At 35.2% G+C, this 18,248-nt stretch overlaps 1 protein-coding gene across 2 annotated transcripts in view; it reads left to right on the forward strand.

The window, feature by feature from the left end:
* Adamts6 (ADAM metallopeptidase with thrombospondin type 1 motif 6) overlaps positions 1–18,248 on the forward strand; it is a 219,101-nt gene that overhangs the window by 124,786 nt on the left and 76,067 nt on the right. For both annotated transcript variants that reach the window (XM_029544066.1, XM_029544065.1), the window contains one exon: positions 12,562–12,664. In XM_029544066.1, the coding sequence (XP_029399926.1) occupies positions 12,562–12,664 (103 nt within the window). The remainder of the gene's footprint in view (positions 1–12,561; positions 12,665–18,248) is intronic.

Below are 18,248 nucleotides of genomic sequence, written 5' to 3' on the forward strand. Positions count from 1 at the left end.
AAACATGTAGTATTTAGTACATAGTAATGTTATCTACAAAACTATTCTACAATGTTCTCTGTCAGTGTTTTTAACCTTAGATGTCAGTTCCATCAGTGTGTACCAACATTCAAGACGTTTTACACCCAGTCTTTCCTGTCTCACTGTCTATAGCCAACCAATCCCTCAGGAAATTCTGTGTGATTTTGCCTTAAAAAGACATGTCAGATCTGATAACTTTTCACTACTTATGCCACTTCTACTCTGGTCCAAGTTACCACTATTTCTAGTTATCAATTTAATAGACTTATTTTTTGAAGTGCTTGTTATTAAGCCCAGGACTTTCAAATGCTTAGGCAACTGCCTAACTACTAAATTTCATCATCAACTCCTTTAGTAACCTCATTTGTGAGTTTGCTACCAATAATATTGTACCCTCCAGTCCTCAATATAGGAGACAGACTAAGTCAGGTTATCCTAACTCTTTAGTCCCCTCCACACCAATTATTTAAATCTGAAATTATTACAAAAGCTACGATTTATACAATCTGACTTTCATTGTTTCTTTGAACTAATCTGTTAGCAGACTTCTCATCATTTACTCTGCTCCAACTGACTACCTGGATGTCCTTCCTTAAACATGCCAGTCATGCTCTCTCTAGGGCTTTGTTTTGACCACTCCCTTTGCCTGTATCCTTGTAGCTGACTATCCCTTCTTTACTCAATGCATTCCTTGTCAATTAGGCCTCTCCTAAATACTGTACTTAAACTGCAAACTTCTGCACTCCTCTCCTTTTTGTCTCTTTATACTACACCCATTTGTCAAATTTAAACCTGCTAACTTAGATCCTAGAGTAATTACATGTATCTTCAATTATAAGACTTTTCAAGTTACTAGCACTATTCATGCACTTAAGTTGACTGCCAACTCTGTATTTCCAAGAAATCATTTAAGTGCAGGATTCACAACAGAATAATAACAATCTGTTGATGCAAGTCATATGTTATAAACATATGTAAAATTGGCACATAGCTGATTAGGAATTTAAGGATTCATTTCTATAGAAATAAATTTTATTAAATTTTATTAAAGAAGAATGAAGTGAAAACCAGTTTGCTAATAGTCTGGTATCTGTTTGAAGTCATTTAGAAGCCCCTGAAAGAGCTATGTATGATATGATCAGGTTAGAAAAAGACAAGAGTATAGCATACCAGGGAGTGCCTCAATGGGAATTTAATGACTGAAGTAAGACAGAGATTCTATAAGGAGGGCTAAGGAGGAGAAAATTAGAAACTGACTTTAAAAGACATAAAAGTAAAACCATAACCAAAATAAAAGCAAAACAAAATAAGACTAGTATAATATAAAAATAGAGTGAGTTGGGTAGGAGTTCAGATCAGAAAGAAATATATTTCAATTCATGGTATAACAAATGAGCAGATTCCAGAAGGTGGTGATGGGATGTATACCCAAAGTTGAGTGGAGATGAAGCAACTGAAAGAACTTCCCAGCTATTAAGGCTGATGGCTCTTTCCTGTGATGGTTGAAGACACTCAGGATATCAGGACATGGTGTATAGGGTGAGACTGTCTCATTCAAATTTGCCCAAATCTCCCCTCCAAGTGAGAAAATGACCCTCATTCATTAAGTCCTCAACTGATTTAGATTAATGGCATTCACCAATGCCAGAAGAACAGAGATTTTATACAGGATAGAAGGGATCACACTATGAAGTATATTCAGGAGTAAGAAGCGCAGACCCATTTCCTACTTCACAACACCTTTTACTATTAGATAATTGAAGAAATTAACATACAACAGTATAGGCATTATTCACTATAAGTAATACATATTAGGCAACTGAACATCAGAAAAATGACAAACCCATTCCTATTCCCCTTGCCTATACTCAGGGCTGTATTAGAAGCTATAACTGTAGAATGTAGTATTGGTATACTAGAATTTCTGTTACTATTTTTTGCCTTTTATTTCAATTTTCAGTGAACTATAAGGAAATAGTGTTAACATAACTGAATCATGATGCATATATAACTAATTGTTTCTTCATTAATATTGACCTTATCAATTCAGAACTTGAAGTAACTCAGTTACCGTACTGAAATTTATTTTTCATGTATTAAAAGGACAAGCTTTAATTTATCTAATATATACATATTAAAGTTTTATAGAATATATTCTATTAACCTGAAATATCTAAAAGAACTTGATTCAAGTTATGGAAGTAATTTCTATATCTACTGTTGAGCCTGGTAGCTGCTAATACTAGCCCTGTTAACTAATGAGCATTTGATATGTGATGTGGCTGAATAACTGAAGAACAGTTTTCAATTTAAATTTGATCAGTCATATGTGTCTGGTGGTGATCAATTGGTCAATACACAACTAGAATTTACCTATACAATAGAAAAATCATAAAAATTGTAAATGTTATACATAAGGCTTTCAAAGCAAATATATCTTGATTCATTTTAAAAATATAATTCGTCTTCTGTATCTGTGGGCTTCACACAAATTTTTTTAGGCATTATGAGTAATCTAGAAATGTTTGAAACTCTATGAGAGGACATGTGCAATATGTTACATCTAAATATTATACCATATTGTATAACACTACAGAATCCATGGCTCTTGATTTCTATATTGAGAGTAACATAAAAGAAGTAGACTTTCACCCTGATAATATTTACAGAAGAAAGGAGATCAAACTGTCGTAGTGATTCTTTCTAAAGAAGAAGACAGGGCAGAAGGTATTGCAGTGGACTTTGCTCCCTCAATCGACTTTATTGTATTATTATTTTCATTCATTCCTTTGCCAGGAAGATGGTTACTTATCCTTAAACCAGTCACTTGCAAATAGAATCAACATATTATAATTCACTTACATTACCTCTGATCTACCTCTAATGTAGGATTTATGGTCACATTTTCTGAGAAGTAGATTCTTAAGCAAATTGTCAGAATGCTGTTAAGAAGAATCAGGAAACAACAGACGTTGGTTAAAGCACAAATGTTTATCTCTGAACTCATTACTTTCCATTGTTAGCAATTCAAGTAGCAATTATACAAGTATTAGTAGAAGGGGCAGGTGCTAGATTTTATTGAATGCTTGAATGTGTATTTGACCTATTACTTCAATCATCTCCTCTTTCTGGCCCAAAAGGAATTCTCCCCTTTCTCCCCAGTAGTGAGTTGGGATATTTACATATTTTAATATAAATTTAGAAGAGCTGTGATGATGATAAACTATTGGTATAATCTGTTCTCTTGTAGCCTTGTTTTTGTAGCACAAAATAGGTTATAACTGCATTAATTTGGGCTGCTAACTAGTACAACAGGTGAACTTACAGAGAGATGTGTACTACACTGTACTCCCTCTTTTCCTTTCACACGGGCTCTCTGTCACAGGGGTCCCTGGACATTTCTACCTGCTTGTTTATGTTTGCCTCCTGACCTATAGCTCAATAGCCTTGACTCTTCCATATTAACCTGATTCAACATTTTTAGCATTTCTTCATTTAGAATTGTTTATAATTTTTAAAAAATGAACTGTTCGAATTATATGTCTTCAACTCATTTTTTAAAATTATTTTTACTACTTTCATTTTTTTACAGTCCAGTTATAACCCCTCTCTTGGTCTGCCCTCCCACAGTTCCTCATCCTATTCCTCCTCCCCTCTGTCTCCAAGGGTTTGCCCAACATAATTTTATGCAAAGCATAAAACTAAGGGCTCTTTAACTCAGGTAACAGTTCTCTAAGTGGCTGGTCTCTGACGATTTTTATCCATGTTTAAAGGTAAGCAGTGATGTGACTATCCATCAGGCCGTTGTCAGAAGTAAAGATATTTGCTCTGTGTTTAATCATCTGACAAAAACTTTGCTCAAAAGTTGCTAAAATAAAAATGGCTGTGGTTGTTGGAATGTCCTATCTACAGGCATCTAAAGCTATTGACTACGGAACAGGTAGATTTGTTTTCTTCAGCAGATTCCTTATTCCTCTTTCTTAAAACTATGTATAGAATGTGAAACTCCTTGTATATATTATACTATTTAACTAGCATGATTTAAGTTAATTATGTGAATACCTTACTGGACAATGTAATGTGTAGAAAGAATAAAATTTGATTGTATTATGTATATTAAGGCATTGAATCAATTTTTGAAATTATTTCTTTCATTTTTGATATCATAATATTATATAATTTCCTATTTCCTCCAAACCCTCCCATATACCCTTTCTTGCTCTTACACAAATTTATGTTTTTTCAAAATTTATTGTTTATATATATATATATATATATATATATATATATATACACATCGTCCTAAATGTAACCTGTCAGTCCATATAATGTTATTCATACATACATACATACACACACACACACAAACACACACACATACACACACATATGTGTGTGTATGTGGTCATGTATGCATGACCATTTGGTGTTAGTAACCAGTTGGTATGATGTTTCCTGGATAACAGCATTCACTATTGGGCTGGGAAGATGGCTCAGTGGTTAAGAGCAATGACTGATCTTCCAGAGGTCCTGAGTTCAATCCTCAACAACTACATGGTGGCTCACAACCATCTGTAATGAGATCCAATACCCTCCTCCGGTATGTCTGAAGGACAGCTACCATGTATTCAGATACATAATAAAAATAAATCTTTAAAAAAATATATTCACTATTTCTTCTACTCTCAGCATTACCTAGTAGCCTATGGTTTTTTCATGGGGCTGATGCTTTCTAGACTTTCCCTCACCTGTTTTGACATGTCTGTTGTTGTCCTCGTTTAACTCACGGCGAGGCGGCCACATTAGCGATACTTTATGGGTGTGGCTTCTAACATTTAATATGAGGAACTGTCACACAGGAAACTCCCTCATCTTCTGGCTCTTTTTTCAACAATGTTCCCTGCAGCTTAGGTATGGGAATTATTTTATAGATGTGTTCATTGAAACTAGATTTCAAAACTTTGCATTTTGATTGGTTTTGTTTTCTGTAATGGTCTTCAGTAGTGGTATCCATATTTTGCTGATAACCAACAGCTCTCTCAATGGAATTAAGTCTCAACAAGAAGAAAGCCATGCCTAGTACTGGAATCTAGCCAACTACTCAGGGCTAGTGAAGTCATGGATCTTGGAGGAGAACTTACAGCCTCCACTTTACTTACCCAGTATAATAGCTAACTGCACTCTCCATATTTACCACAGATAAGGTAATCTTCTTTATCAAGGAAACTTCTCTTTGCTACAGATGAACCAAATTTCATATAAAGTCTAAATAAAAGATATTAGGGACCATGAAAAAGATTTGCTTACATATCTAGAATTTTCTTTGATTTCTTAGTGTTTGTCATTTGTGACTTGTTGTTATAGAAGACTGGAATATAACTACTGGAGACATGCCTAAGCTCCTAGAGTGGAAAGTTATCTTTTTCTAGCTTCTTAACTATCCTCTTGCCTCTTTGTATACTCAATGTGCAATAATGGTCTGTTGTAAAGGGCTTTTTAGGTCTTCTGTAATCTGTCTTAATTATATAAATTGTGTAATGAAATTAGGTGTGGCCTCAGTCAGTTTTATATGTTTGTATTCAGTTTTCTTTTCTCAGTTCTTTAACAAATCTTAAATAGTATTGTTGTCTTGGTTGTGTAGACAGGAAAATTATAGCATATATTTGGAGCTAGAATTGTGGTTTAAAAAAGAAAAAGTGTTCACTTTGGAATACAATTGACTTAAGTCTGAATCCTGACTCCAACTCTACTTCTATATGTCATTGGCAAGCTACCTAACCTCACTAAAGTTCTGTCAGCTTCTAAATAGTAGGATATAACTATACCAAACTTCTCAGGGCTTTTGTTTGTTTGTTTGTTTGTTTGTTTTGAGAATGAAGAGTTTTAACATAAATAAAGTATATTAGAGCCATTTCTAGTACTGAATAGATAAATATAGCTATTATTACACCTTTACCTGTAGGATTTAATGTAGTTTTATATATAAACCAAATATTAGGAGTAGACTATTACTATGGAGGTGATCTAATAAAGTGAAGAACTGCTTATTGGTAATCTGGTGCTATTATAACAAATGGAGGCTTAGGAGTAAGTGTAGCAGAGCAGGCTTCTCTGAAAGCCTTTGGTCACTTTTGTCATTGTCTTACTTCCAGTCTAACCTTATTCTGCATCAGAAACAGCCGAGAACATTCTGAAACTACAGAAATTGTCCCTAGGTAGAGAGATGCAGGATTAAGTGGTAAGAAGGGAAAGTTGATCCATTGGTTATCAGTACTACACTGTGTCTCAGATTATAATTAGGAAACAGTCATGTACCAACTATTTTTTTCTTAGAAATATATCCAGGATACATGTGTGCACAAATGTCTGAATGAGCAATATCTGTATGTCTCCTAGGTTAATCTGAATTTCAGGTGTTTTCAGAAGTAAGGATTAACTTTTAAAGTACAGAATAGAACTTGATGTATTTTGTCCTTACAGGAAGCTTAAGCATCTCAAAGCATAATAAACATTTTATTATGTTTAGGGAATTTTTCTGCTATAAGTAGGTATTTGAAATTCAGGATGTATACTCTAGAAATAAATTTAATTTGAAAAGCTTGCATATAAGGAAGTGGTATCAAACTCTCCAGTACTCACATGACAGAAAGAGAGCAGACTCCTGCAAATTGTCCTCTACCCTCCACTTGTGAGGCACACAAAGACAGAGAGAGGGGTGGGAGAGGGAGGAGAGGAAGATAGTTTAAAAATTAAAATAAGAATTAAGTTAGACCAAAAGTCTTACTTTCTAATTGCTGTGACAAAACACTATTACCAAGGCAACTTATAAAATAAAATGTTTAATTTGGAGCTCAGAGGTGCAGAGGATTAGAGTTCATGAACATCATGGTAAGGAACATGCTAGAAGGCAGGCAGAGATGGTTTTGGAGCAGTAGCTAAGAGCTTCACCCTTATCTGCAAAAGGCAAGAGAGAGAGAGAGAGAGAGAGAGAGAGAGAGAGAGAGAGAGAGGTGCTTTTTCAACAAAGGCCATGCCTCCTAATCCTCTCCAAGCAGTTCCACCAACTGAGAAACAAGCATTCTAATTTATAAGCCTATGGTGGCCATTCTCATTCAAATAATCACATTCACTCTATGTGTTGACCACTACATTTAATTTTGGGAATGTGTAGGGGTGGTTCACTTTAATTCAACTGGTAGATACAATATGATAGCTGGGGAGTCAGGGATCTTATCTGGATTTGTAATGAGAAGTCCAGAAGCAAGACCTCTATTATCCTGTATTGTATCTTTATGTAATATAGACAACCTGTCAGATTAGACAACCAAATGCGTCCATGTTTCATATTAACTTGCCAAATGCATGACTGCTAAGTAGAATAGCATTTCGGTTTCAAGTACCTTCAGCTAAAACAGGATACAACTTACTAAGATTATGTTGTTGAAAGCCGGTCAAATGTGTAAGAGTGAAGCATGTGTTCATTTGGCATACACATAGAAAGGAAGAAAATGCAAAATGTGGGAAAGAAGTAGCCCAGGAAAGTGGGACAGCTTTCCTGCCACTCTCTGGTGATGGGGAAGTCTATGCCATCCAGTCTGCCAGTTTCCTTCATGGTCTGAAGAAGAAAGAAAGGGTTTCATTTTCAGCCCATTCCTCACTCAGTGTCCAATAAGACATGCACTTGGGATGTGGTTTTCAAAATACAGGTGTATTTTACAAATGAAAGACATAAAAAAAGATTTGCAATTTTCCAAGGTTTGCCAGCAGACATGACACTTCTCTCCTAACAATTTTTCCTCCTCATTGGATTAGCCTTCTTTCTAGAATGATCTACCAATAAAATGTTAAGTTTAAGCAGAATTAAATGCTTATCTATCTGAATAGTTGAAAGTACAATATGGTTTATAGAATGTGTTAATGTATACAGACCTGGGGAATGGTAACAAACATGGGTTTGTGGTTGTCTTGTGGTTTAATTTGAAAATACTTACAAATCCTGGAGACGGAGGCTTGTGGAATTGTTCTTGGGGTCATAGGGCCCTACTTAGTTTGGGGAGAGCATATTTGATTACTTTGTTTTCTGTACTGGATTGAGGACAGTGTTGGCATTGTCATCATTAAGTCACCTAGAAAACACACTATTTGTTAAACGCTCCATTTTTCTTCATTAAGCAAAGGTAGATTTTATGAGCTTTTTTCCAAAAACTACTTTCCTTTGATCACATTCCAAACAGCAATTCCTGCTTAGTGTATAGTTAATCATCACATATCCAGAGCATTCCCTGGTGAGAACATTGAAATCAGAACAGAGCTTGAACTCTAGGAACAAAGACAGGCAAACCACTCCATCCAGACCCTCCTAACACCCACCCTCTAGAGTCTTCTGTGAATACATCAGCAATATTTCTGCCTTGGAGCTTTATTCTTGCATTTCTCTCAGTTTCTTTTAAATCTTTTTTAGAGCTTCAAACAACTTACCTCCCACCTCACTACTCGGACCTTTGTCCTCTGCTTCATCGTTCTTCTCATACCAAACTAGGATATTTGCTATGAAAGAAATAAGTCCACGAAAGTGGAAATTGGAGGTTTTATTTTTTTCCCTGTAATCCCAAAACCTAGATTATATCTGACACATATTGAGCAACTCATAAATACTTGAGTGAATTTAATCTACTTATTTGTACCTTATTTTAAGAGGACTACTGACTAATTAAGATGCCCATGGTATCTTTCTTCCAGGAAGGTTTGTTCACTTGGTTGTAGGAAAACAAGTTTTGACAGAAAGTAAGGAAGTTTCTAACAATTGTAGCACTCTGAAAAGTGTTTATTCATCTGTAAATGTTTCTACAAATTTGGTGCCTACTTTGGGGAAAATTATACATAAATTCAAAGCATATTGTTCAAACTACATTATATCATTTCTCACACTAATTCTTGAAAGATATGATTCTGTGTTGGCTCAAAAATTAATAACAAAGTTTGAATTTACCCACTAAGCATATCTGTCAGATTAGTGCTCAAGACAGGGATGCCAAGTTATGCTGCCTTGAACAAATTTGACTCCCTCCCTCCCTACCCCTGGTAAATATTTGTATTGGAGCACTGACATAACCATTTACTTACATATTAAGCCTTATATTATGATTACATCATTTGGAATGAATCAGGAGAATGTTCCCATTCAGATGAAGGAGATATCTTTACACTTTGAAATTTATTTTTATGAATCAACTTTTCTATACTTCCAGTTCATTTTATTAAGAGATATTATTAAATGATTACTTCATGAAAATTCTATAAGAGAGTACTCTGTCATAGAGTACTTAGGACTAGTTAAATGACATTTTATAACTACGATTTAATTTTATTGTAGCTAACCTTAGGAAAGGCACTCAGAAGAAAAAAAATAAGTCAGAAACCTCATGTAATGTCATTCAGGTGTTTCATTAAATGGCAATAGCCTTTATTGACTATTTGTTTCTCTTCTGTTTAAAAGGGTCCTTAGAAAATACTAGAAAGCAGCATTTCTAATTTTGCATTCAGTGAATGTTTTAATGTGTTACCTCGGAGCTCTTTCTGTGCTGATACTTGTATGAGAACTGTTGTTTCTCCTTGTCTTTCTGTGTGGTTCCTCTCTTTGGTATAGGTCGGCTTTCCCACCACTCAGAGTACATGATCTCTCCCTCCCTGACTGCACGGATTTACTCGGCTTTCCTCTTAATAATCGCGATACAGACTTAATAATCTCCCCTGGTTCCTCTATCTTTCCTTAGTATCTCAATTACAATACTTTGGGACGTACTCAAAGTTTTCTTTCAAAGTCAGTATTTCCCTAACTTACCAAATGGCACATTTGTCTTTCACACATGCAGCACCAACAGACAAGTTGTAAGATGCTGTTGTTTACTACTTACAAATCTTGAAACAGTTCTGTACTCTTTCCACTTCAATCTTGTCTTTTCAACAAGATTTAAAACTGCACTTGGATAAACTTTTAAGTGGTTGATTTTTTTTTATGTGAAAACTTGTATCTACAGTTTAAATTATATATATTTTTTAAATTGGTATTTGCTTTAAAAGCAGATTTGGTGCTTGGTAAAACCACTGACAGATAACTTTAGCTCTTGTGAAAATCTTTGAAAATAGCTTAGAAAGGAACCAGGGAGCTGGACTGTTGGTTAAAGGCACTTATTGTTCTTTGGGAGGACCCAAATACCATCCCCAGAAGTCCTGTTAGGTGAGTTACAATACCTGTAACTCCAGCTCCAGCTCGGGAATTCATGTGCATATTCTCTTGTCCCCTTAAACACATAGACATAATTAAAAATAAAATTAGTTTTCAAAAAGTGGAAAAATCACTTGGAAAAACAATCATTCCTTATTACGTTCATCCCTTTTTTTGACTTATATTAACCAACTATGAATATACCTCCACAAAAATCACAATCTTTTAAAACATTGGGAGGGTTTTTGCACATTTTGTTTGATTGTATGGTTCTTGACCATGAACGTTGTAGATGACAATAACCTGTCAAATGTGAATATTCCAAAGATCCAAACATTAGCCAAACTATGAAAAGAAGGCCTTGCAAGCATGGCATGGACACACTGCACAGCTCATAACTTTTTTCATCTTTGTTAAAAGTAGGCAAAAGAGAAAGAATATGAAAAGCATTAAGTTTGGAATTGATGGTTTAGTATTTCACTACACTGAGTATACTTTAAGATTTAAAGCTCTTAACATAATCTGAACCTAAGCCACTCTTTTTAAATCTAAGGCTTTAGACTTAATATGCTAAAAATTTCAAACCATAATCTATAATACATAATGATAGACATGTAAATATTTGCACACCATAATCTATTATTCTCACACATTTATGTTTATTATTTATTGTTTATGATTAATTAGCAACTATCTACTGTCATTTACTGATCTTGGTAGATGTCCAAGGAAAGTTCTAAGAAAAACTCCTCAAGATTATCTATGACGATGCTTGTAACTCCATTGTCACTTATTCTGAACTAAGTATTTCTAATGCTGGGAATGTGTTTTAGCACCTCACTGTTTTTATCTAGCATGAATGGTGTGTCTGGATTGGATCTCCAATGCTACCCTCCTCTTGTTTTGCTCTTTCGTGAAATATTTTGTTCTGTATTTAAGGGGAAAGTTTTCTTTCTTTCTTTCTTTCTTTCTTTCTTTCTTTCTTTCTTTCTTTCTTTCTTTCTTTCTTTCTTTCTTTCTTATTATTTTCTTTATTTACATTTCAAATGCTATCCCGAAAGTTCCCTATACCCCCCCCCCCGCCCCTGCTCCCCTACCCACCCACTCCCACTACTTGGCCCAGGCCTTTCCTTGTGCTGGGTCATATAAAGTTTGCAAGACCAAGGGGCCTCTATTCCCAGTGATGGCCGATTAGGTCATCTTCTGCTACATATGCAGCTAGAGACACAAGCTCAGGGGGTACTGGTTAGTTCATATTATTGTTCCACCTATAGGGTTGCAGAAGGGGGAAAGTTTTCTTAGTGTTTCAAAAATTTACAGTTTTTTTTTTTTAATTCCATAGAATTCTAAAAGATGCATCAAATTGTTCTACTTCTAAAACATTCCATGAAATATACTTTGAATCTTTATGGAGTTATATTAACAACAGAATTGAGTAAAGGGTGACTGTGGAATTTATAATTTAGATCTAGCTACATTGGCAAGATTTTTCTTTTTAAAATTTTCAGGTAAAAGAAGCATTCCAAACTTTTATAACCAGTTGTTTCCTTAGCATTTTCTTAACCCTCTGAAAATATGTACACATTTGGTACCAATTTAACATTTCATTGTTTGTGAGGTTAAAAGATGAAATTTACATTTTAGTAAGTCCAAACCTCTTTAATTTGAAGGTGCTTGTAATTGAATCCTAGCATTTTTCCCAGTTCAACTTATGGTTTTTCTCTAGGAAGCATTTGTAGCAATCAGAGAACAAATTACAATTTACCAGCTGAATGTTGTCTTGGTACTCTGTATCTCAGTGCCTTAAAACAAAATCTACAAACCACTATGGCACCTGGGCTTCAAATACTGTTCCCAAGAGCCTTTGTGTTTTACTTTCTTGTCTGGTTCCTGTGTGTCTTTGTAAGGTGGTAAGATGGCTGTGTAAAGACATGTATGAAGTTCCAATGCAACTGCTAGCGGTGTAGTCATTTCTTCTCACCTACAATTTTTAGCTTACAATTTGGATACCTCAATGGGAATCCTTATTGTAAAGTGGTAAAACAAAAGTCAGAAAGACACTCAGAGGTGATAGGGTGATGGTCAGCCAGAAAGACACCTAGAGGTGGTAGGGTGACTATCAAGAAGAAAGACACCAAAAGGTGATAGGGTAACAGTCAATAAGAAAAACACCCAGAGGTGATAGGGTGACAGTCTGTCAGAAAGATACCCAGAGGAGATAGGGTGACAGTCAGTAAGTACAAATTTCAGGGACACTGTCCCTTGGTTTGGTATTTTACAACAATGGTACCATTTATGATTTTATTTTATTTTAGCCATGCCCTTTGGGTTCCCGAGATTTTCGAGAAAAACAGTGTGCAGACTTTGACAGTATGCCTTTCCGGGGAAAGCATTATAACTGGAAACCCTATACTGGAGGTAATGTATGACCCGGCAGAGCACTCATGCTTGAGAGCTTTGCAAATATGAGAGCATGTATACACATTCAGATCTTCATGGACATGTTAGTTAGAGTTAGTGTTTGCTAGTCAAAACAAAAAAAAATGCTTATATTATTTTGTAAGTTTCATATTTTAACTTTCCTATGATACTATATATGCAACAATTTACAAATTATTAGAAATCATATTTTAAAAACCAATTCTCTTTAACAAGTTAAAAATCCTAGAAAATATGTATTTTTATAAAACTCATAAAATATGAGCTCTGCTTGAGACTTTCCTGGGTAAATTATAATCATCGAATATTTGCAATTATCCCCTAAAACAAAATATGACAACATAATTCAGCTCAACCAACTCCGTTTTTTTCTTCTTTTTCTTTTTATACGCTGTTTTGAGTGCACCCGTGAGCACAAGACTCGTGTGTGGACAAGTTACAGGGGTCGGTTTGCCCCTCCCACCTTCTGGGTCTGTGGATTGAACTTCGGCCATCAGGCTTGGACACGAGCGTCTTTGTCCATTAAGCTAAATTGCTGGCCCCATTTTAATTTTTGTATTGGCTGTGGTTTTTGTAGTTTTGTTTTATTTTTGAGACAGATTTCTCTATGTAGCTCAGGCTTGCTTGAAACTCACTCTCCTCCCAACTAACCTTCCTGACAGCTTGCAATTATGTGCCACCATGCCTGACTAGATGAAATGTTTCTCACTGTCTGAAAACATTTTTCGTGCTTATTTTGGACATACATCAAAGTCTAATATTTGTCATTAAGCAGATGAGGTTTTTACTTTCAAAACAGAAACTAAATTTTGTTGTGTGGAAATGTTTAGTGTACTATTAAAAACACTATTTTATAAAATCCATCTTTAAAATTATATAAGAACAGAGTATTTAAAAGGTTTGGCCATAACACCTATGTACTCACTGCCAATATTTTACTATTTATCATTTTATTATATGGATGAATATTCATCTATCTAGCTAGTTACTAATCATCCTGATTTCAATGCATTTTAAATTAACTTGTAGCTGTTTTCTTCTGAATGCTTTAGCATGTGTGTCATTGACCATCGTTTAGTTATTCGCTCAGCTTTTTCTTTTGCCATGAGAATATGGAAAATATCTCACTTGTGTTTTCTCTGAATTTTACCAACTGCATATACACAGGAAGCCTGGATGAGATACAGAATGTTGCCCTTACTTCCATAATTACTCTAGTCCTTACTGGTCCAGATGTGTAACTGCTTTTCATAGACTCAGAGTCTAAAGCAACAGAAACTTACTGCTCACAGCTTTGGTGGCTGGAACCTAAGATCAGGGTGCCTGCAGGGGTGAGTTCTGGGGAGGACTCTCCATCTTCCCATTGTACCTCACATAACACAAGAGGAGAGAAGCTCCTGGACACTCATCCTGTTCATAAAGACACAATTCTCATAGTCCAATTACTTCCCAAGGACTCCGCCTTCAAGTACCATCATATTGGCTTCAGGATTTGAACATAGAAGTTTGGAGAAGACATAAATGTTTAGTCCCAAAACAGTCTTCATAGTTCTTCACAGTCAGTAGTCAAATGTCCATTCCAAAAACCACACATTGCTCATTTTTCTTATATAGTTTAGTTATGCCTGTTCAAGAACTTCATATAGTTAAATTATGCCCATTATTCATTCGGCAGGACTTACATCTAACCTGTGATTTTAAAAAATATTCATCCATATTGTGATATGCAGTAGTTCAATCTTTTTATTGCTGTGTGGTATTCTGTAGTAATCAGTTTATTTTGCCTTCTTCTGTGTGTGGATGCCTGGGTTGTTTAAATTTTCACTTGTCATGCATGAGAAAGCTGATGTGAATGCTCTGTTAGGTCTTTATGAACATGTTTCACTTTTCTTGGGGGAATGAATCAGAGTGAAGTGCTACACAGTAGCACAGGTGAGATTTGAATTTTCAAAGAAGTTGCCAGATTTTTGTCAAAACTAAATATTCATATTACATCCCCACCAACAACATCTGAGAATTCTATTTCCTCCAACATCCTAATCAGTATTTGAGGTTTGCATGGAAAGGTAGTTTGAATTTACAGCTCATTGTGTTCTTTTATGTTCTTTTTCATATACTTGGCCATTTGTGGGGTTTTTATGTCTTCCTCAAAATTATTTTTCCTTTTAAAGTAATTTTTAATTTTATTATTTATTTTTAATTAATGTCTATGCTTATGTGGCACAGTATAGTCATTTGAGGAATATAATGATAATATCAGGGTAACTGGCAATACGCATTACTATTTATGTGTCAGAAGCCTTCAAACTCTTCTCTGTTTTGAGGGATATAACAAATTGTAGACTATAGTTGTCTTACAATGCTACGTAGAATAGGAGAACTAATTCCTCCTATTTCGCTGTATTTTTGGCATCTAAAACTTATCTTTTCTCCATTTGCCTTGCTTGTTTACTTCCTATATTATGGTGACCATTGCTGTTCATTCAGTATGATCAACTTTTTCTCTTTGACACATGAATAAGAACATGGATCCTTTGTCTTTGTCCACCTGGCTTATTTGACCCAATGTAATGTACTGGAGTTCCATCAGTGTTGCCACACATGATATGCGTCATTCTTTCCATGGCTAAATAGAAGATTTATAATAAAATTCTATCTTGTTTATATACCACAGTAAAAACTCATTCATCTAATGGCAGGCATCTTGATTGGTTATAAGAAACACTTACTCATTGACCCATCTCTCTGGCTCTTCAGTTCTTTCTTTAATGAATAATTAGGTCTCCTTTTCCATTAGCATGATTGAGTAATTATGAATGAATTCAGTGTGAAATAATTATAAGTGTACTAACATAAAACCAGTTCACATAGTTCTTCCTTTTGATGTGTGATGGCCTAAGACCCTAGGTAGATTTTATGTGTATGGAAAAATTTCAAGTATACACATATAACTACTAAATACAGTATTTCCAGAATTTCTCTTAAAGCTATAAGTTTTTACCCTTTGACAAAAATCTTCCTATTTCTTTCATCACAGCCAGTCTCTGATAATTACCTTTCTCCCTTCTGCATTTCCAAGTTTGACCCTTTTAGATTCTACTTAGGAGAGATCACGTAAGATTTGTCTTTCTATAAGTGGCCTATTTTGCTTATCTTAATCTTTTGTTAAGTTCTTCAATTTGTCTCAAAACTTAGGAATTATTTCTTTAGGAAGACTGAATTTTGTGTATGCATGCAGTATATTTGTGTCCGAGTACATATTATATCTGTTTGTGTATCTCACCATTTCTGTATCTATTTATCAATACTCAACTTGTCTTTATATTTATGGCTTTTGTGAAATAATACAGTAGTAAATATGAGAATGTAATAAAAGCTTTGAGATAGTGATTTTATTTTCTTTGGAAATTTACCCAGGAGTCAAATTATTAGGATATAATATAGTGCTGCCTTTAATTTTTTAAGAACTTCTATGCTTTCCATTATGGCTGTACCATCTTACATTCTTGGCAGTGGTGTATAAGGAATCCCTTTTCTCAAAATTCTTCCCCATCTCATAGTGTGGCTTTCAACCAATGGGTTTCCAAGTAGTTGTGAGATAATATCTCACTGTGGTTTGGGCTAGCATTTCTCTAGTGCTTAATGGGTTGAGAGGGGACACACTTTCCCAAGTACCTATATGCAACTCTTCTTGAGGAAAATGTATATTTGATACAATTGGCTATTTCTTAACTGGGTTATTTCTTGTTTTTACTAAATTTTTCTTGTTCTTTATATATTTGGGGTATTGACCCTTACTGCACATATCCTTTACGAGTATGTTTTAGCATTCCACAGATTATCTTTTTATTCAAAGAATTACTTTCTGGGTCTTTAAAAGTGTTTTAATTTTATACAGCCCCAACTGTTTACTTTGGCATCTATTGCCTGTGCTATAGGTGTCATTTCCAAAAATCTACTGCAAAACCAATGTCATGGGATCTTACCCCAGTTCTCGTCTGATTGCTTAATAGCTTTGGCTCTCATGGGTAAGTCTTTAATTCATTTTGGACAGTTTAGTATGTCATGTCTGATAAGACTATGACTTCATTTTTTTCCATGTGAATTCTGGTTTTCTTTACATGGCCTATTCAAGATTACCCTTATATATCCTTATATATCCTTGGCAGATTTGTTGAGGATCACTTGCTTTGTATTCATGGATTTATTCCACAAATCTCTGTTTTCTCTCATTGTTGCACTGCCTTCGTTAGAAATCACCACACTGCTCTGATTTATAGAGTTCTGAAATACAATGTGAAATCAGCAAGTGTGATTCTTACAGCTTTACTCCTTTTCATATTTTTTAATTTTATTTTTTTTACTTATTCACTTTATATCCCACTCAACTGTCCCCTCCCAATCACCCCCTCCCACAGTTCTTCCCCTATCCCATTCTCCTCTGAGCAGGTCGGGCCTCTCTATATATCCCCCCAACCCTGAAACTTCAAGTCTCTGTGAGGTTAGGCAATTCCTCTCCCACTGAAACCAGACAAGGCAGCCCAGCTAGAAGAACTTATCCTATGGACAGGCAACAGCTTTTAGGCTAGCCCTGTTCCAGTTCTTCAGAGCCCAATGGTGGTCAAGCTCCATGTCTGCAATATATGAACAAGGAGGCCTAGGTCCAGCCTGTATATGGTCTTTGGTTGGTGGTTCAGACTCAGAGAACCTCAAGGGTACACATTAGTTGACTCTGTTGGTCTTCTTGTGGAGGTCCTATCACTTTTCAGGGGCCACAATCCCTCTTCCTATTCTTCTGTAAAAGGACCCAAGCTCCACTGTTTAGCTGTGGGTGTCTGCATCTGGCTGGGTCAGCTACTGGGTAGAGCTTCTCAGAGGACAACATGTTTCTGACTATAAACATAACAGAGTATCATTAATAGTGTGCTTGCCTATGGGATGGTTCTCAAGTTGGTCAGGTTATTGGTTGGCAATTCTCTCAGTCTCTGCTCCCACCTTCGTGCCTACATTAGTTGTAGACAGCATAAATTTTGCTCAAGATTTCTGTGGCTATTCAATGTCTTTTGTGATTCTGTAAGAATTCTGGGATTTTTTTTCCCTATTGTTTCTCACAGGATTTTTGTGCAGTCTTCAGGGTTCTGTAATCAGGGTTTTACTTTCAGTTAGGATGCCTTTTGCCCCTCTGCTTTCCTGGCTTGTACTTGTAGTAGTGTGTCCACTAGCACTAGGGATGGAAATGGGCAGCTTTCTTTTCTTCTGGAGGTTAGAAGAAAGGCCTTGGACTTTTCTCACTTCTGTAGTATGTTAGCTATGAGTTTATCATAATGGCCTTCAGTGTGTTAAAATGCATTCCATCTGTTCCTACTTTAGAATTTTCATAATGAAAAGTTGGTTGAATTTTTTTTTTTTTTTTTTTTTTTTTTTTTTTTTTTTTTTTTTTTTTTTTTTTTTTTCTTTATTTTTTTTTTTGGTCATTGAAGTTTTTTGTCCTTTCCTTTTTAGTAGTAGTGTGGTAGATTTATTGATTTTTATTCTTGGACCAAACTTAAGTCCTACTTAATCA

Source organism: Mus pahari, chromosome 11 (genome assembly GCF_900095145.1).
Source record: "Mus pahari chromosome 11, PAHARI_EIJ_v1.1, whole genome shotgun sequence".
Classification (NCBI taxonomy): Eukaryota; Metazoa; Chordata; class Mammalia; order Rodentia; family Muridae; genus Mus; species Mus pahari.